Source organism: Osmia lignaria, chromosome 16 (genome assembly GCF_051020975.1).
Source record: "Osmia lignaria lignaria isolate PbOS001 chromosome 16, iyOsmLign1, whole genome shotgun sequence".
Classification (NCBI taxonomy): Eukaryota; Metazoa; Arthropoda; class Insecta; order Hymenoptera; family Megachilidae; genus Osmia; species Osmia lignaria.
Window position 1 is genome coordinate 2,424,694 of NC_135047.1, and position 19,144 is coordinate 2,443,837.

The window sequence follows — 19,144 nt, forward strand, 5'->3', positions numbered from 1 at the left end:
GATGAACGAACAGCGAAAATCGTACAGAAAACCCATTATGATCAAACTTTTTGTTGTATAAAAACGCATACCCGTTTCCATAGATTACATAATATATACACATATAGAACTAAATCAAATAACATGTACAGGAAGATCGAAAACTCGTCATCGAATTACATCAAGGTCTCGTGGAACAGACCATACACATCAATGAATGATGAAAGCTATCATTTGTTCAAATCAGATTTAATCTTACGTAAATACTGTTCTAGATGCTCATACTCTTGGTTCATAGATAATGTAACTTTATCTGACCTCAATATTGGCCTAAAAAAGAAAAAATATATAAATATCAGTATATTATTGTAAAAACTGAATAAATTATATTAACATTATCACATATAAAGTGTCTCATATTTTAATCTCACCATGAAATTATCTCTTGAATCTGAACTATTTATTTTTCACACTAATATTTTACACAGACATTACTCTGTTTCAAAGAGGATATAAATTTTATGTAAGTAAAGGTGCCTCTAAAATTTCATGGTGGCTGTTATGTTTATAGATGTATTCATGGATGTATGTACTTAGTGTATGTATTCTAACGATACTGCCTTTCGTAACGTTTACATACATTCAGAGATTGTAACGCTTACAATAGTAACTGTGAATTCCCGTATCAGTATACGAGTGATAGAAAAACATTGCATTGTACCACAATTTACTGCATCCAGAATATTGAAGTAAACAGTTACATTAAACAAAAGTTCACCCTGAAATCTTGGAGGCACTTTCACATAAAGAAGACTTGTGTCCATAAGGAGATGTCTCCCTTGAAAAAGAGTAAGTTCTGTTTAAAACGTTATTGTGAAAAATGAGTAATTTAGGAAATAATTGGGTCGAAATATTAAAATAAAATATTTTACAAAAAATGTGTATAACATTATTTTTATAACACTATTTTTGTTCCAAAAAAATTTGAATTAAATAAAACTGAAAAAAATATCCTATTAGTAAAAGTAAAAACTTACAAATCGGAGCATAAAGAATTTAAGTCCTCAGGTATAAAATAACGTGTGCGCGAAAACAAACCGACGAATGGATCAGTTTCGTCTTCAAAATTATCAAATCCCTTTAGTCTGTAAGAATAAAATGTAATATAAATAATGATAAATGATTTAGCTTAAATAAATATCGTAATATTTAAAGTTCATTCAAAAATTAAAATTTCCTGTAAAGTTTATACTAACCGTACAATAAAATGCCTGGCCTCTTCTATCACAGATTCTTCGACATTGCGTTTCGCTAAATTAAATATCGTAGGAAAAACTACATCGCGAAAATCACAAATTTCTATAAAATTATATTGTTCCGAATCATTTCTTTTAAATCTTGATGTAATTAGCGATCGCATTCTTGGTGTATCGATCCAAATAATGCAATATTGTTTATGAAGCATTTCAGCAAACCATTCAGAACCACCAATTTCAGCTACGTAATTACATTCTATACCATCATACCAATCATGTACCTGTTCAGTATACAAAAAATACATATATTTGAATTTCATGTATGAAGAAAATAATATTTTCCATGAAATGCTTTCAAACATTTTGTGAAGCTATGTAAAATTTTAGTAACTTACAACACATCCACAAACTTTACGTAGCATTTCACGAAAATCTGTCATTAATGACATAAAAGATTCACAGCCTTTCGAATACAATAAAACAATGCCTGTATTTTCATATTGCATTTCATTCTTGTCGTCATGTACACCCGATTTATGAAAAATATATGTAGAGTATCTGCTTCCACGTTTCTTATAGGTATGTATAATATAAATGATATATACAATTCCACATATTGCAACTAATATAATAGTAACAATATGTAAGAGCAAAGAAGAATGTGTATCAGAATCAATTGAACCGAATTGAAATTCAAACTGGCTGTAATTAGTTATATTTCGGCATTCTGCAAAAAAATTTAAATTACTATTTATGTATTACTAATAAACACGAAAATCACTCTAGTAAAAAATATATATATATCTATTTTCATTTTTTTTTTTACATACGTTGATGCCAATAAGTTTTTTCTACTGGAGGTTTCCAAAGAGTTCCCCCCTTACTTCTTATATCACTATAAATTATATTAAAACAGTAATTTGTATTTTGTATAATTTTTCTACTTTGAAATTTTCCGCTTGCTTCATACATTCCATTTACAGTCTAAAACGTAAGTAGAATTTTTAAAATTATGTGTAATTTGTTATGGTAAAACTCTAATATAAAAGTATTAAATACAGGACTTACTAAAGTTGTAGTGAAGTTAGGGTACTTATTTTTTGTATTATGCTCCTAAAATAATTGGAGAAAGAAAGAATTGGAAATTTCTTATAAGCTTTTATAAAAATAGAAAATTATTGCTAATAAAATAATACCAGAACATGAAACACCTGATTTATATTTGGCTCCTCCCTACCAGAACTACAGCTTTCCTTATCTTCATAACTATCAAGCAACCCCAATTCTACTAGTACATCTTTTACTATTGGTGTAGAAAAATTGACTTCAAAGTTTAATAGTTTACTACAAAATTTAGATAAAATTTTTCAAACATTCCATTGTAAAAAGTGTTAATTATTAAAATTATTTTTTTAATAAATATAAACTCACTTCATTGTATTATCAGATATAATACTGTATGAACATTCAAACATTACAGGGTTACTGATTTCTGTACGACTATAATTAGTTTTTAGAAATGCATTGTGTGCTATAATGTTTCTATTACCAAAGCAAAAATTGATAGAATAACATGCTGTAAATATATATGGAAGAGTTATGTTAACACTACCCTAGAAACAAAATTCATAATGTTATATTAGTTCAAAATATATTGAAAAGAATGAATTGATTACCTGATAATCATCAATTAAGTCAATAAGTATACTGGTTCTAGTATGTATTTCAGCATCATTAAATTTCTCAAAAGTATAATTCATACATTGTTCTTTGTTAACTGACTCATTTGCTAACAAGACTAATCCATACATGCAATTTTTTTGTGGTGTAAAATTGATCTGTAATTTAGCTGCAATACATTTGTATTATTATCTTAGATTAATAATACTTTAGAAAAATTAAGTATATACACTACCTACTTGGATATTTAGAAATGTCATTTCTTTCTTCTACTAATGCAAAACTAATATTAGTGGGAATATCTTCATCTTTACAAAAATTCATAGGTTTAAAAGGATATGACCTTATTGTAGGTGCATTACAACCATCGATATCACAGACAAACTGTAAATGATGAAAGGATATACATATTAATATAGCTTGAAATAAATAAAATTTGTAATATAAAATAAAACATTAAACTGTGGAATCGAAAAATTTACTGTTCCTTTGAGATTTAGTAAATACTTACACCAAAATCATCATGTATCATACATGCATGTATAAACATGGAGTAGTAAAATAGTTGTAATGTAGTAGTAAAATAACCTTTATACATAATGAAATTAGACTTTCACTGGAATTACATTATACTATGAAATGGGTAAAACAAATTTCACATTTTATTCAAATTTCCCATAATTTCATTATGTTTACTAAGAAAAGGAACTACAATTTCTTTTTTTGTAAACATTCAACAGTTTAAAAATGTTTGAATCATTCTATTCGATGTCCACTTTTCGGTGACACATGTGTAACATATTCGATGTGACGTAAAAATGTAGCAGAATAGTCACAACAACTTTAAAAATAATGTAAAACGGATGAATGCCTACGCATCTGAATGTATACCGCAGTTCACCAGAGTCCATATGAGTCCATAACTGCGACGCGCAGGTTGGAAGATGGTGGGGGAACACAGCGAGCTCTCTGCTAATCGCTTTCCACTTCGATTGGGAGTATCGCCAATCAGGGCGAAGATGCGCACTGGAGAAGCGCGAAGAACGAAAACTGGTCTTTTCGCAGTTATGGACTCTGGTGAACTGCGGTATATATATATATATTTATGTGCGTGTCACTGATAAAACGTGTTTTTAAATTTTATCTTTATATAAAGAAGTACTGTATTTTGTATAAAATAAAACTAAAAGCTAAAACTAAAATAAAACGGTTAATATTTTGACAAATGAATAAACCAGTAAGCAACAAAGTATTGCTTCATAACCTATTTGTTTTTGTTAAACTATCTGAAACCTTACCCGAGGCTGCTTTACATTTTCTAATGACAACGCAATTGAAGAACACAAAAAAGGATTTTTAAAATGATTGTATAGGCCCTATCATTTATTTTTATTTTGCTATAATTTATTATATGCATATTGATTTTTTCTTTAATATACACTAATTACGTGCAAGTATTAAAAACAAAAAAACAAAGCATGTAAACAAATTACAAGTATATTTAACGCAAATACTATAAGTGGCCAAATAGTGTATACGCGTGCGCAGTTGTCCCAAATTATATTGTATGTACCTCTTTTTTTATTGTTTATGGCCAATAAAATTGTTAATAATAAATATTCGATGATAATATTTTTTCATAGATAGTAAAAAAAATATATTCTTTGTACTATTAATTTTAGTAGAAGAAGTACGACTTAGAGTGTTTAACAAAAAATCGTGTTTGTCTAATTTGCATGCTTCATATTTTTTAATAATAAACGACATCATGATAACGTTATGAAATCTATAGAATGTACGGAGCGATCAAAGAAATCATTGCAAAAAGAGTTAAGTATATACACATGTATATCTTTCACAGCCTATCTTAATGCAAAACTTCATTTTAATTGTTTTTTCTTTTAAATAAAATATTCGATATTACAGAGGCACAAATAAACGATTGTGTCATGAATTCGTCACCTACCGAAAAACAGCATAATGAATATCCTGTTGGTAAAACTTAAACAGCTACGATAAAAGTAATGCAAAAAGAAGAAATGTAATACTAACGAGATATCTGTCGCACGTAAATTATTATCTAAAATCATGCTGAAGACTTGTTCACGTTGTTCAAATCGTTTAGCCAGTAATTGAATCGTATTAACAAGTCTTTCGTCAGACTTTGACGTTTCTTCTTCACGAAGAAATAGAGCGCATTTCATATTCACTACATACGAACAATTCTCAATTATTCATACGTGATAATATTAGCTAGCAGTATAAACCGCTTCCTTGATTATCAATCACATATTTCTGTAAATACTGTACAGCTTTCTCGCTTAATCCAAGATTCGGTAAATCATTATTAAATTGGTCCAATGTTCCAGCACCAGCTATGTAACCATTTAACTTGGCGGCTAATGGTGAATTTCGAAGAATTTCGTCGCTAGTGAGGCCGGTAGTTTCGAGTAGCCATGGATGATTTCGTAGCCGATATTTTTGATGATAACTGAAAAAAGCAATAATTTGTTAAATAGGAAATGTATCTTATAATTTCTTATTCGTAACTTTAATTTAGCAGAATCAGAAGAAATGTTCCTATCTTTTAGCAATGGCGTTTGGTCTAATAAAAATCAATTTACGATAAGTGATATTAAATCACTAAACTGTCGACGTTTATATAACGAAACGTGAATTAGATATATCACACTAACATTTTTTTTATCAATGTTCAAGCATTTTCTTTTTGTTACTTTAAGTTTGGTTGTTTTATGCGCCATACTTACTCTTCGGCCGGATAAAACTTTTCAAATTTTCGAACTTCCGTGAGAATCATATCTGTACGTTTTCGTTGCTCTTGTTCCCGTGATTTCTCAGCTAATAATCTTTGCTCCTCGTCGTGGTATAAAATCAAAGACATGTACTGAAAATTTATTACACGTAAAAATAAACCAACTGAAGACTGAATATTATCATTCGCAAATCATTAATATATATCTTAACTATTATTGTATAATATACAACTACCTTAACGAGATTTACCTGTCTCTTGATCTTTGTAGTTAGACCATATTCATGGTTCTGCCAAAACAGAGCGAGTAATTGTCCAAAGGATATAACGTTTGGGTCGTACTCGACATCAACGACTTCTGTATGATCTCCGCTGCAATAAAAATAATTAAAATAAATTAATAATAAAACTTAATTTATTTTAACAAAATTTGAAAATTTAATTTCTGAACCCTTTAAAATTTATTATTTGAAAAAATCATTGTTAGAACAAGTTAATTCTTCCTATTCTAACAGTTTAAAAAAAAATGTATATAGAAATTATTAAAATTGAACTGGGAATACAAATAAATAGTTACATGTTCCTATAAGTTGGAGAGTCCTTTTGACCTCCAGCGTAACCTACGCAGGTCCTGATCACGCCAGGTAAAACACCAAATAGAGAATCACCGGCCCAGAAGCATCCCATTCCAAATGTAGCGCGTTTCGCTTGAATTTCTTCCAATTGTCCAGGCATTTTGTTCGACTGTTGTCCATTGTACGAAGATGTGGCATATATAAAATAGAGAAAATATTTGATCGAGTTATTGAGAGAAATCATAGCTGATACTCCGTGGACCAGATAATGAACGTGAGAAACGGATACAAGATCGTACGATCCACGTGCTTATAGAGATAGTATCGATCTTATCCGATAAAGAAGCGCAAAACCTGTTAAGTAACGGTCACATTGAAAATTAGTGGGACACCTGCAGTAGTATAAACTTGTTTTTCTATTATTACTGACAAATTTCTACTGTTTCAAAAATATTTATTTTAAAATATCTATAATAAATGAATTAAACGAGAAGATAATGAATATATTCAACTTTAACATTTGAAGTAAATAAAGCTTGAAAGAATAGAAGATTAATTTAAGCACAAGTGTGTAACGATTTTAAACATTTAATTTTAGGTTTATTATTAATTTTTGGCAGATGTTAGTTTTGGTATTGCACGATATTGCTTAGCGTTTAGAAATTCCAGTTCTTTTATATCACCCGTTGTGCACCCGGTACAGGTGTGATCTGTCTACATAAAAAAGACCGCGACGAAATGTACAGGGTGGACCTGTACAACTTGATCACCTTGATCACTTCCGTTTTTAATGCGCTAATCATATATTTTGTTATTTTAAACAACACTTTATTTCATAACATCAATTTCTTCCCTCTTTTTAATATAAATTTTATCAATTTTATTCTCTTCCTCTATTTTAATATCTTTTATTTATAAATAAAGATTGAATTCATGTTTGTAAGATTTCGTCATTGAAACTAAAGGTGCGAAACCCATGGAAGGTATAATCCTTGAAAAGTTATTGATCAATCTCACGTGGTACTTAAAATGCTGTTCATCGACTCCGATGTACTTGAATAAGGAATGTCTACTTAATTCCTTCGATCACATTACTATCGTCACACGTAATCCAATACAGATTTACTATTTGTTGTTGTAAATAGTTTTCAGTGTTGTTTGAAAATTTTTACCAACTTAGCTTTAAAATCTTATAATTTATAATAATAGAAGCGGGATAGTTATTTAAATAGGTATCCCCAAAAGTATTTCTTTATAATTTGTTTCAATTAAAAAAAAAATAAATGTATAAATCTAACGATTTAATATGATAAGTGATTCGTCTTTTTTGAAGCAAAGGATCAAGTACAAAAAGATTCAGATTATTTTAATATTGACGGAAGTACTGTTAGTTACTAGTTTAGCGCGTTTGAAGAGACGACGGTGCAGTGTATTTCTAACAGATTACTTAATTTTCATTAATAAAAATTGAAATATGTGTAAACTAAAATTAACAGTTACCTAAACTATATAATTAAATTGTTCTTCGAGTCTTCTAATATCAAATTCTTTGCTCAATCAATTTGCTACCATACTATTTATTGATACTAGAGAAATACATAATAATATTAATATAATAAGTTTTTGTAATAGACACCATTTCAATAAATGATTTTAGTTAACTTTGTTGCATTTTCGTTAATTTTGAAAAAATATTTTCTTTTCCTATAATGATAAGAAAATAAATAAATTTGTTCTATTTTGGAAGTTTCTTTAACGAAAAGTTATTAAATCTATAATTATTAAAAATAATGCAGCAAAAAGTTAAATATTACGCTACATAAATCTAAATTACCTGAGTATACAATGATGTAGCAAGAAGATTAGAAAAATAAAAACTGCAATGTGACAAAATGAAATTCACTTTAAAGCCAATCAACGTCCTCTCCGGCCGAAGGAGCACGAGAAACTACCGCGTGTTACCGACAACTCCGGCTATTTATCTCTACAGTGCCCCCTCTCCTTCATTTTCCCCCACCCCAACGGTATTCCCGCTGTGGCGCTAGCACTTCGTCACACATCGTTTACTTCTTTTATTGCCGATACATTTGGATCTTTGCTTTAATTTATCGGTCCTTCTGCTTTAGTATTTCTACTTATACCTTTTATAATCAATCGTCGCTTGTCACTTTGATAGCGTGCTTGCGAAATCATGAGGTATCTTCTATCGGTAAACGTCGTTTGTACTTATCGTGTCGTACGATTCCTTTTGCTAATCAAAATAACTAAATAACTATCTTAAGTAAATGATTTTTATACTTTTAAGTGTGACATGTTTATAAATGTGACTGAATTACCTCTAATGTGAATAACAATATAGTATTTTAATCGATATCAAATCTCATCGCATATATGGGCTATGTTAATTGTCAATTTAAACGGGGTTCGATAAATTCTCCGTGTAAGTTGCATCAGAAAATTGAAGCCACATGTGTTTGTTAAATTAGATAACAATTGCTGGACTGACTGACTGACTGATGTAATCATTCTACCCTGGACGCTAAACTGAATGGCTCATCATTCTTGATTTAAAAAGAGCGGTATACTATCGCGACATCAATCGTACACAGAGGTTACTATCGCATCTTTCGCCGTTAATATCATTAACTTTACATTGCATCATTAATTAAGCTGCAAAATCTCATTAAAATACGACGGTAGCAACAAATTAGAGATTGTGGTTCAAAATGAAATCGATCATGAATGGGATTGCTCAATATTACACAGGAATGAAAATATTAGGTTTAATGACATAATGAGATTAAGCAGCAACAATCATATTCGATATCAATTGTAGAAAAGTGTGAAGTAACGATGACATACCAAACAACGATAATTGATTGTGATTAAACTTCTGCGTAGCAAGAGGGTTAAATTTAGTGTCACCATCTTTGCTTGGAACACTTCCTAATGACAAGTGTTCTGAAAAAAGAACCATTTATTCATCGGCCCCGTAAACTAACAGTAATGAAATTTAAACCATACCTTCATTGTTGTTTCGGAAATGTTTTCAATTTAATATTGCGAATAGACTAATTCAAACATTTAAACAAATTAATTGAAAGAAATGTTTATTTTAATTAGGAATTAAAGAAATTTTTCTGCTTACGTTCCACTGTATTAGTACTTCTTCGAAAATGAACCAATCTTTGACTAGTACGATAACGTGATTACTACGTCATAATAACAGGAAGTGTCTGGGAAATTTTCAAATATTCCCGGGCTTTGAAATGAAGAGCGCCTATAACATTTTTTAAAATATTATAAATTGAAAAATATTTTAATAACGATTTAATGGGAAAATATAACGTATTCCCAAGTAATATACAGAGATATTAACCAAACAATTCTCGCAACGCGTTTAAGTTTGCTTATAGAGAATAAAAATTGTATACAGGATTGAAAAATTATGCACAAAAAATACCGTTGTAAATAGAAGTAAAATAAATAAATTATACAATTTTCTAAATGTACAGAAATATAAGTAATCTCATAGTTATTAATACAATACATTATAATATATATTCCAGAAAGTATGAAATTGAATCTCATTAAAGCATATAAATATGCCAAAATATGTAAAGCATCTCTATAGGATACGAAATTAAATTTGATTAATTACCATATATGTAATTCACGATGTGTTTTAAAGAAAAGAACCTAGAATATATACTATCATAGAACAACGACGTGGATAAAAATTTACAAATAAAAATATTCGTAAAAATAAAGATATCTAAATGAATATAAAAAGACTTCATTTATAACTAATATTCTTATAAAAAAAGTCGAGTACGCTATCATACATAGCTATCCTAATGGCGTATTTCTGTGCAATATACAATTCAATAATTATTGTTCGAAATATACATTATTTTACGCCGTAATAAATAAAATTCTGTACATATTCAAAAGTAAATTCGAATTCGATTAAAATTATCTCTTATATATCGTAGTTCTTACTTAAATATTTGTTTAAGTACAATACACATAATCTCATAGAGAAGTTGCTTGCCTACCATCCAAACAAAATTCACTTGATTTCCTTGGAATTAAACATACACTAGTAGATCGCATAATTAATCAAAAGTTAATATAATATCTCATTAAGATATTATAATATTTTAAAATCAAAATTTGATGATACAGAGAATCTTGCTCATCCTATACAATTATTTATAATCCTTTAGCGAAAGGATACATATAATTATTTTAAGTACATATTGACAAAAGTTCTATGCATAGAACAGAAATGAAAGAAACTGAATGTAATGAAATAAAGAAAGTAGAATGTAATGAGGACTCAGGAATAGAGTCACATAAGGATGCAGCAACTTTTTTCAGAATGATTATCACCGACAATCTCGCTGGTATTTCCAGTGAATCGTTGAAAATCTCCGCCACTGTTGAATTCGGCATTAGAGATAGGTGATACAGGAATGCCATTTCCATTGGCATCTATCGAACCGGTGGATATATGTCGATTCTGTGCCCTTTGTTTCTTCAAATCCGACAATGATTTGACAAATACTACCGAGACGTGTATGTTGATCTTCCCATTGGTGTCACCATCCGGCGTGTAGATTGGCTGCTGATTACCGACTGGTGGGTCGGACCCTGTTACTATCGAGGCAAACATGTAAATCCAACGCTACTTTTCTTCCTGGAAGTTCAAGCGAAATTTGCTCTCCTTCCCTCTCATTCCATTCCATCTCATTCGTCATTTCACCTTGAGTAACCCTCCACCTAATCCCCCTTCTTATACACTGAAATTGTACTTCAAAAGAAACACGACTAGTATGAAACTAGCGGCCATGCGCTAAGCGTAACATGCTTTAGCAATATAAGCATTAAGAAAGTTGCATGATGGAGCACCAGAAACGTGTTTATATGTTCTACGTGTGTCTACACAAACATCTTTACCTCCTACCTTATATTAGCAAATCATCACATTTATTAATATGTTCCCTGGTTTTTGTTTTTTAAAATAAAGAAAATTGTAACAGTTCATTTGTTTTCTTTTTCAATTCATTTTCCTATTTGTTAATCTATTAGACTGTGAACTAAATCTCTATGCTTTTAATTAATCACGCAACAAGTAGTATTTATGAAAACTTGTAGGAGATTCAGTTTACAATCTAATATTTGTAACTGTTATATAAAAATACACCAAGGAAGCTGTAGATTTTCTACGCCAAGATAAATCGACAAGTTCTTTACCATTATGCTATTTAAGACTTCACTTTTGAGATATAAAAGATTAAAAACTGGGTGCTTGACTTTTGAGACACCTCCTTAAATAGATGAGTGAACAGGTGTCAGCACACATTACCAACAGTAAGAGGTCATTCACTATTGGTCCTTGTCGTAGTATAATAAACGATACTGTAAATAATCTTTTACTATTAAATAGTATTTGCTGTGCGTTTGTGTGTGTGCGTATATCTACACGCGTTCATTTCTGAGTATGGATATCTGCTGTTCCCTCAGCTGCCTACGGTTTAACTAGGGCACCCCGGAAATCCAATAGTTGATTTTTAACCACTTTTATTTCGAAACCAAAGTTGCACATTGCATAATGGTAAAGGCCCTTCAATTTGTTTCGGTATAGACAATCTGTAGTTTTCACGGTATACAATCTTTTTGAAACACTCTGTACATACATGTAAAGCATATGTAATAGTTGAATTCTCTGGAACATCGAAATAACTTATGTATTTTATAATTTTTTAACAATATAAATTAATTATATTTATAAACTGTGTCAATGTCCAAACATACTCTCTATTATAATCTCAAGCTGATCATTATTTGAAGTATTTAACTTTAATTTCAACAAATATTAAATACAAGTTTCTTATCAATGATATTAACATTTTTATAGAAAACATAAACCAAATTTCTACACAAAACGCTTATAAATTTCATTCTTTATAACACCAAATTCAAAGACCTTCTGCTATACTAATATATGTATAAAACAAAAGTACTTTAAGATATATATTGTATATATTAATTTTCGATTTTTAAACGATAACGACAATAATTCTCAATACCATTGAATTTCCCTAATACTAGTTTTATCAATATGATCGATTTAATGTGGAATCTGTAATAGAAACCTATTAATGACTGTAAGGTACTAATAACGTGAAACGATTCAATGTCGTGCCACAACTGACCTTGTAACGACTTTATCGTTTAACGATAAAACTAAGAGACAGGAAGACACATTGCGCGAGTACATAATTAACACTGAGTGAATACAGTTCATCATCAGCACAATCAATATGTTAGGTTTGTGAAAAAGTTTTTATTCTTCTTCGTTTAATATTTGTTCACTAATAATTAATAGTTGGTGTATTACCTTTTTTCATTTATTGTGTAGAAAGCAAACATTATTAAAAAATGCAATTGTAATGTTACATCTTATAAGCGTCAAAGGAAAAATTGTGAATAATTTATTAAGAAAAGGAAACTGAACTTTTTTACAGACCTAATATACGTATCAAAGCAAATCGATATGTTCTATGCGCGAAATATATTTTATTTCAACAACATTCTTCTTTATGATATGTAGTAAATATACATAAAAATGCTGAATATTAATTGATGCGAACTAATGCATCACGATACAGATCAATATTTAATCAATTTATTAGTAGAATACCGAATATTGATAATGTTATTATCAAACGTTACTACACCTGCATAGTACATTTACCGTATAAAGGAATGTTGAAAAAGACGTTTAAGGTAGATAGAAGAGTTATTCTGATCCTACTTGTATATATGGAAGATATTGAGTTATTTGTGTAATGGAAATGTGCGTTTAAGCTTAGAGCACTCTAAACTGTATTAAATATAAAATCAATATCAGAACTTCAGTTAAATCAATTGTAGATTAATCCTAATACCGTTCCGCATATAACAGTCAATAAGCTCCGTAAAACACTAACATATGATTTGCAACAAAATCACTAAAAAGAAAGCTAATGCAGTTTAGTCCTTGCCGTAAAACAATTGTTTCGAATAAATGTTTCTATACCAGAAAAATATTTTGAATGAGAAAGATACATGTATGCATAGCACGTATAAAAATTACTCGACGTTACGAGTCAGAATTTTGAAAGATATGGTAATATAAAAAGTTGAAAAATAATAATGCACAGCATCAATAATACGTTTAAAGGAACAGGAAAGTGACATAGAAAACTGACCTCGCAATTATTCAGGAGCACGGCGCAGTAATAACAGAAAAAAGAAAGGGCTGATAAATGATCAATGTTAAACATTTTGTTAACATTTTATATGTAAAAATTATGATAATGATTTTTTCTATACTACCATAGTAACAATCATTGAGTACTTAAATTTTTACATCTTTAGTTGTACAGCTGAAAATGGTTCTCATTAAAATGAGGATAAATCCTTTTTCAGTTAATAGTATTTCTCTGTTATTTTCAAACATAAATGAATATTCTATTTCGGCACAGTAAGCGCATGTTAAATATAAAATTGTAATTGCTATGAAACGTTACCAAGGTCGAGTTATGCGGTACAAACGCACGACTTAAATGGACATGACACGTGAAACGTTCTTCCCACGATTTTATGCACAAAACTACCATTTACCAGAGGATTCTACTTAACCACAACCAGTGTGAGTGTAACATGTTTTGGAATATACCTGAGTCTTTATCGACGTCTTCGTGAAGAAACGATTCATTATCCTTCCCCTCCGGAGCTTTACGTACTGCCGTTGGTGGGGCACCAGAATCTGACTCGTTGTTTGCATTATCTCGAGCACTGATTTCATTTTCAGAAGATGGAACATTTACAGTTGGACCTCCAATATACGTCTAAAATATATCAATTATTATTTTCTATTTTTAATCAGTGAAAAATCAGCCATTTGTAGTATTATATAATCTAGAATGCATTAAAATTTCATTACTTGTTGCGCTTGTAATCTTAGGCGAGCTTCTTCCTGAGCATCCTTTTTCGTAGTTAAAACTTTATCTCTTATTGAAGTTCGTCGTACACTTTGAGTACGCGTATTTATACTTTGAGATCTGCGTACTCGTCTTCCTTGTGCTTCTCGCAATCGCTTACTTTCTTGTTCGGTTTTAAGTTCAACTATCCTTTCTCGAATTTCAGGATCTTCGCAAATATCTATGAAATTAAATTCAACATTTCATCAATACTGATACTGAATAAAAATTTGTATAATTAGTACAATAAAAGTATTTCTACCCGCTGGAGTTTCATCGTGTTTATTCTTTGCATTTAAATCAGCCCCATTTTGTACCAGCAACTCCAGAACTTCTAGCTGAAACGAAACAATAATCATGTCAAGCACAATAAACTTGATTCAAATAACTCAAGAAATATCATGTATATAATGCTCTTACATGTCCCCAACATGCAGCTGCATGAACTGGTTGCCATTTGTCATTATCTTCAACATCAGTTGAAACATGTTGATCTAAAAGAAACTCAACTACCCTTAAGTAACCATTTGCAGCTGCAATGTGAAGCTAAAATTCGAAACGGAAAATCATCACATCTTTCTTGCTATGTGATAAACTAGTAACTGTCATGTAAAAGCAATGAATTTAAGCTAATATACGTACAGGTGTAGCACCTTGATGATCTTTGTACTCAAGATCACCACCTATAGAAGTTATATGTTGTAAGTCTCTTAACATTTGAACTTCTATTGAAGCTCTAGTTTCATCTATTAATTCTTGAGTAACGCCTCTTCTTGCCATTTCTCCTATATTATACAATAAAGTAAAAAGTTATTTACATATAATTTTAAATTATAAATATTAAAATGATTCTTACCCTCAATGCAATCCAACGTTTTTTCATCTTCACAAATATCATAAGGCATATTACCATCAGCATTAACAGCTAATAAATTTGCACCTCTTGCAATGAGGTTCTTAACTAAATGCAAGTGTCCACAGGTAGCAGCAGCATGTAATGGTGTCCATTTTTCACTATCTTCCGCATTAACATTTGCTCCAAATTCAATCAATAATTTCATCATTTCCTCATTATCATCTATGCAACATTGATGTAAAGCAGTCAATCCATCTTCATTCGTTGAATCTGGATTTACCCCTTTCTTTAGAAGACGTCTCACTGAAACATATGTCACTTCTCTATATGTAGTAAACAGTAATGGAATAAATATTTCTATATTTCTGTCATATTACCTTCGTCAATATCATTTCTTGCTGCAGCTTCCAAAAGCATAACACTGTCGCTAAAGTATATATGACGTTTGTTGCTTGTATGTCTGGTTTGATGTCTCATCCATTCTTTCTCACGCTGACGCCATACTTTTAACTGTTGAAGTCTTCTGTGACGAGCCAAATGCAAACGCTCTTGAGTTGTTAGCCTTTCTATATGCACCATCTCTGCCACTAAATCGGAATGTTCCATGGCTATTTGCTTGTAATTTTTACAACTGTATTTACCTGCTCAAAAAAAAATTTTAGTTTATATCTGTGGCTTAGAATCAATGTTTATTAATACTTCTAATATAGTATAAAAATGGTAAGGCAGAAAATATTAGTAGGAGTATATTGGTATTTTAAAGAGGAATTTGGATGTTAACCAGTTTACCTTCACACTTACAAAGCCATGAATGCATTCCAAGGTATTTTAAAATTTTGTGATAAACATTAGACATCATTCTGACATAATATCAAGTTTTGCTCTTTCACATTCAAAAACCTGCATGAAATTAGCCACTTTTTCAATGTATATTTAATGTGAATGATATCATACTTTTATCCAAAACTCTGTCACATTTATCAAGTACTTAGGTAAGTAAACATACATTATTTACACAAATGTTCAAAAATATTCATTTGAATCATCATATAATCACCAACAATAAACTGTTTACAATTTGCTGTAGGAATAAAACATGTTTTAAGCTTTTGGAAAGTTGTTTTCAAAATACACTTGTACTTGATAAAATTGAAAGAGTTGTTCCATGGAAATTTTTACAAATAAGTTCTCTATTTTTTAGAAATTCATGTGTAATAATTAATACATAAATAAAATCGAAAATCAATGTAAAATAACAATATTCTTACACATGGAATTTTTGTGCGATAACAATTAATTTTAAACAAATGTAACTTATATTTAATAAGAAATAATATAACAATACAAAAACATAATGTAATAATACTTATTACAGAATACAAATCTATATTTTAAGTCCCATCCTAGTCTATACATAATGTGATATAACTTTTCCATAACGAGCCATACCATTAAGAGGTTTCAACAGGTAAAAGAAATAACATATGTAAACATACTGTATTGAACGACATTGTTTTCTTATTCTTTATTGTTCGTTTCTTATCTCGGCGTATGGACAAAATAATATACTTCTCGCATAAAGCATGAAAATTAATAGAACAGATAAGGAAATAAAGAGAAATAGAGGAGAAAAAAACGAGGGCTAACAGCGTGTGAAATATCAGTAAAAGCGCCATAGAAACGGAAGTATGAATAACTTTGCCATTTTGCGATCGTAACTCAAGTTAACGCAGGTGAAAGAAATCTGTTCTAGGACTGGGGGGTGTCAAATCGCGGTATCTATATACTCACATTGGCAAGCGATTGCTTGTTCGTTCACTTATTCGTTCGCGATCCAATGGAATGCGGAAGTTTGCTTGTTCGTTCGTACATTCGTTCGCTTTTTTTCTTTTTCGTGGGCTCGGAAAACAGCCGTGTAGCAGGTAGAAAATTTTAATTGTGACGTGCTGAACTAAGCAGAGCTAAAACTCGTGAGTACGACGTAGCGGAGAGAAAGTCACCGTGTTGATCGATGAAAACGTATCATAATTCGCAAGGTTTCTCCGATGCAACTATCTCACTGAATAATATTGAATCAGAGCTAGCTAAACGAACCCCTTGCCTTTAATTTCACAAAAATCACGTCGCTTCTGGTCTCGTCGCGGCGCCGTGCACGCGAGGAAACGCGTACCTGTCAGTCGCCATTTTTAAACTACCTGTAGAAAATCATTCGCGCGTTGCCCTTCACTGCCGCGGTAACTTTGTCTTTTTTCAAATTACTTGACCTGTCTCCACGCGCATACCTCGTGCACAAATTTATCTCGTATCGGGAAGTATTTAATCGGGGATTTACAATGTGTATACAATTTAGGAAACGTAAAATCTGAAGTTTAACACATATATGGAACTTCAAATATCTCCACTAATTTATAACACTAGTATGTTTACTCTTTCAGCTATACCTACTGTAACTATCCATAATTCACTACAATTCAAAAAAATTTCTCTATAAAAAATGAAATACATCTATTTGAATTAAAATTTACTTAATTTTTTACTTTAAAGTGTTCATTGAAAACAAATACAATCATGAAAAACGTAAAATAAATTTAAAGAGAAATGAAATACAGAAGACATAAATAGACAATTTTCATTATATTTACTGCAAACTACTTAAATTAAAATAATTTAAATTATAATGATTATGTTAAAATTCCCGCCATAAAAAGAAACGAAGAACAAGGTATAGAATACTTACTATACTTCATTCATAATATTATTACAGAATTCACTTCTACATCGATAAAGTTGATAGTTGTAGGAAGTTGACAATAAAATTCTTTGTTGTTTCTTTGATGGTTGCAACGATAGGGTCTAAACGATGAAACGTAGATCATCAACAGACTCTTCCTCGTTGTTGGAAGATTCAAAATCCTCTTCAACAACATGTATCATAGAAAAGAAGCAAGAAGGAAAAATTCATTTGGCAATTGTCAGTGGAGTTTTTGCAACTACTGGAAGTTTATTCGGTAAATTTACAAGTAGCGTTGAAATGGATTCTATAGTAAGTTATGTATGATCTTCCTACCTCTAATTGTATAATAACAACATCATGATCGTGTTCTTTATGCAAATTTTTGTACAGTATTAATTGTTTTTCTCCTCATAAGCTTGGATTTCTGCTTAAAGCAGTACTTTTAGTGCTAATGATAACAAGCAATACTGTAGGCTGTACATTTTTCGTGAAAGCACTGAATGCCAGCGGATCTTCTTTACCGTGTACAATTGCCAACGCCGCCACAAGCTACGTTTGCTCGGTAATTTTCTCTTTTATCGATATATCAAAACAAACATGTAATGATAGCTAATTTATGTAATTTATTTTTAATTAAAGGCACTGGTCGGCTCTTTGATCTTTAACGAATCGACATCCCTTCTTTGGTGGTGCGGTATATCTTTCGTTATTCTGGGTTTATTACTCGTTTGTCACGACCCATCCGAAAGCGATTCTGTGAAGAAATCAAAGCAACAATAATTTAAAAATCTTGTCATCTTCCATCACTTATCCATTGTATAGCAGTATTTATATTAATATGTACTTAATTAAATAAATGAATAAACTTTGAGAGTTAACTTTTTATTCATTAAACTATGATATTTCGGTAATCATTAAAATATTGTTTTGAATATAAATTCCCAAATGGAGTGATATGTTAATTAATTGTTATTTTATTCTAGAACCTCAATAATCTTATCTTTTTAAATTCTTATTATTTCTCTCTGTCCCATTCAAGATAAGCAATGAAAGATACGAAAGGAATGACAGAGAAACCAGCAGTAAAAAAAATCTGAAGTAGTACTTGTTTTTAGAGAGTAAAGTGGATCTCCGCGCTTGTAATAGCGCCGGATAAGAAACGCGAAGAAAAAAGAATAAAAGATTCTTCCGCCCTATTTCCTTCTACACATGGACTATACAAATACTTCTTTTTTGACTGGATCGCGTCCAATATCCT

The 19,144-nt window shown here is 30.5% G+C and overlaps 4 protein-coding genes across 15 annotated transcripts; 1 reads left to right on the top strand and 3 right to left on the bottom strand.

Moving 5' to 3' along the window:
- Positions 1 to 22: 22 nt before the first annotated feature.
- LOC117601199 (uncharacterized) lies at positions 23 to 3,872 on the bottom strand. Of its 3 annotated transcripts, none has more exons than XM_034317666.2 (11): positions 3,427 to 3,872; positions 3,155 to 3,299; positions 2,912 to 3,073; positions 2,667 to 2,848; positions 2,432 to 2,579; positions 2,304 to 2,348; positions 2,066 to 2,219; positions 1,631 to 1,962; positions 1,236 to 1,516; positions 1,017 to 1,124; positions 23 to 309 (listed from the first exon to the last, which is right to left on the bottom strand). In XM_034317666.2, the coding sequence occupies exons 2-11, from the start codon at positions 3,173 to 3,175 to the stop codon at positions 210 to 212; spliced, it is 1,533 nt and encodes a 510-aa protein (XP_034173557.2). In that variant the 5' UTR covers positions 3,176 to 3,299; positions 3,427 to 3,872; the 3' UTR covers positions 23 to 209. The 3 variants fall into 3 exon arrangements, with proteins under 3 accessions (XP_034173557.2, XP_034173558.2, XP_076549126.1); XM_034317667.2 differs by having other exon boundaries at positions 2,912 to 3,084; positions 3,427 to 3,865; XM_076693011.1 differs by lacking the exons at positions 2,432 to 2,579; positions 2,667 to 2,848 and having other exon boundaries at positions 2,912 to 3,084; positions 3,427 to 3,869.
- A 1,296-nt stretch (positions 3,873 to 5,168) lies between these two features.
- MsrA (methionine sulfoxide reductase A) lies at positions 5,169 to 5,817 on the bottom strand. Its single transcript, XM_076692944.1, has 2 exons — positions 5,684 to 5,817; positions 5,169 to 5,406 (listed from the first exon to the last, which is right to left on the bottom strand). Exons 1-2 carry the CDS (start codon positions 5,815 to 5,817, stop codon positions 5,169 to 5,171), a joined length of 372 nt encoding a protein of 123 aa, XP_076549059.1.
- Positions 5,818 to 5,939: 122 nt separating this feature from the next.
- Positions 5,940 to 18,343, bottom strand: MYPT-75D (Myosin phosphatase targeting subunit 75D). Of its 9 annotated transcripts, none has more exons than XR_013063630.1 (10): positions 15,942 to 16,183; positions 15,530 to 15,793; positions 15,153 to 15,470; positions 14,939 to 15,081; positions 14,717 to 14,842; positions 14,559 to 14,634; positions 14,260 to 14,477; positions 13,993 to 14,164; positions 6,266 to 6,432; positions 5,940 to 6,060 (listed from the first exon to the last, which is right to left on the bottom strand). XR_013063630.1 is itself a non-coding variant. In XM_034317662.2 (10 exons), exons 2-10 carry the CDS (start codon positions 17,897 to 17,899, stop codon positions 10,618 to 10,620), a joined length of 1,635 nt encoding a protein of 544 aa, XP_034173553.1. In that variant the 5' UTR covers positions 17,900 to 18,067; positions 18,220 to 18,343; the 3' UTR covers positions 9,882 to 10,617. The 9 variants fall into 9 exon arrangements, 8 of the variants coding, with proteins under 8 accessions (XP_034173550.1, XP_034173549.1, XP_034173551.1 ...); XM_034317662.2 differs by lacking the exons at positions 5,940 to 6,060; positions 6,266 to 6,432; positions 15,942 to 16,183 and adding exons at positions 9,882 to 10,925; positions 17,890 to 18,067; positions 18,220 to 18,343; XM_034317659.2 differs by lacking the exons at positions 5,940 to 6,060; positions 6,266 to 6,432 and adding an exon at positions 9,430 to 10,919 and having other exon boundaries at positions 15,942 to 16,192.
- LOC117601203 (uncharacterized) lies at positions 17,020 to 18,745 on the top strand. 2 transcript variants are annotated; one of them, XM_076693014.1, is made up of 5 exons: positions 17,022 to 17,122; positions 17,697 to 17,874; positions 18,003 to 18,195; positions 18,302 to 18,448; positions 18,526 to 18,745. In XM_076693014.1, exons 3-5 carry the CDS (start codon positions 18,013 to 18,015, stop codon positions 18,664 to 18,666), a joined length of 471 nt encoding a protein of 156 aa, XP_076549129.1. In that variant the 5' UTR covers positions 17,022 to 17,122; positions 17,697 to 17,874; positions 18,003 to 18,012; the 3' UTR covers positions 18,667 to 18,745. The 2 variants fall into 2 exon arrangements, with proteins under 2 accessions (XP_034173568.1, XP_076549129.1); XM_034317677.2 differs by lacking the exon at positions 17,697 to 17,874 and having other exon boundaries at positions 17,020 to 17,122.
- Positions 18,746 to 19,144: the final 399 nt, after the last annotated feature.

Coding starts and splice junctions, on each gene's coding strand:
- LOC117601199 (XM_034317667.2), bottom strand. CDS start 3,513: ATGTATAAAGGTTATTTTACTACTACATTACAACTATTTTACTACTCC. Junction 3,300..3,426: donor TGATACATGATGATTTTGGT/GTAAGTATTTAC, acceptor CATCATTTACAG/TTTGTCTGTGATATCGATGG. Junction 1,963..2,065: donor AAAAACTTATTGGCATCAAC/GTATGTAAAAAA, acceptor ATTTTTTTGCAG/AATGCCGAAATATAACTAAT.
- MsrA (XM_076692944.1), bottom strand. CDS start 5,817: ATGTCTTTGATTTTATACCACGACGAGGAGCAAAGATTATTAGCTGAG. Junction 5,407..5,683: donor AAGTTTTATCCGGCCGAAGA/GTAAGTATGGCG, acceptor TGCTTTTTTCAG/TTATCATCAAAAATATCGGC.
- MYPT-75D (XM_034317658.2), bottom strand. CDS start 16,011: ATGATGTCTAATGTTTATCACAAAATTTTAAAATACCTTGGAATGCAT. Junction 15,794..15,941: donor ATGGCTTTGTAAGTGTGAAG/GTAAACTGGTTA, acceptor TTTTTTGAGCAG/GTAAATACAGTTGTAAAAAT. Junction 15,082..15,152: donor AACGTTGGATTGCATTGAGG/GTAAGAATCATT, acceptor TGTATAATATAG/GAGAAATGGCAAGAAGAGGC.
- LOC117601203 (XM_034317677.2), top strand. CDS start 18,013: ATGAAACGTAGATCATCAACAGACTCTTCCTCGTTGTTGGAAGATTCA. Junction 18,196..18,301: donor GCGTTGAAATGGATTCTATA/GTAAGTTATGTA, acceptor TCTCCTCATAAG/CTTGGATTTCTGCTTAAAGC. Junction 18,449..18,525: donor CCACAAGCTACGTTTGCTCG/GTAATTTTCTCT, acceptor TTTTAATTAAAG/GCACTGGTCGGCTCTTTGAT.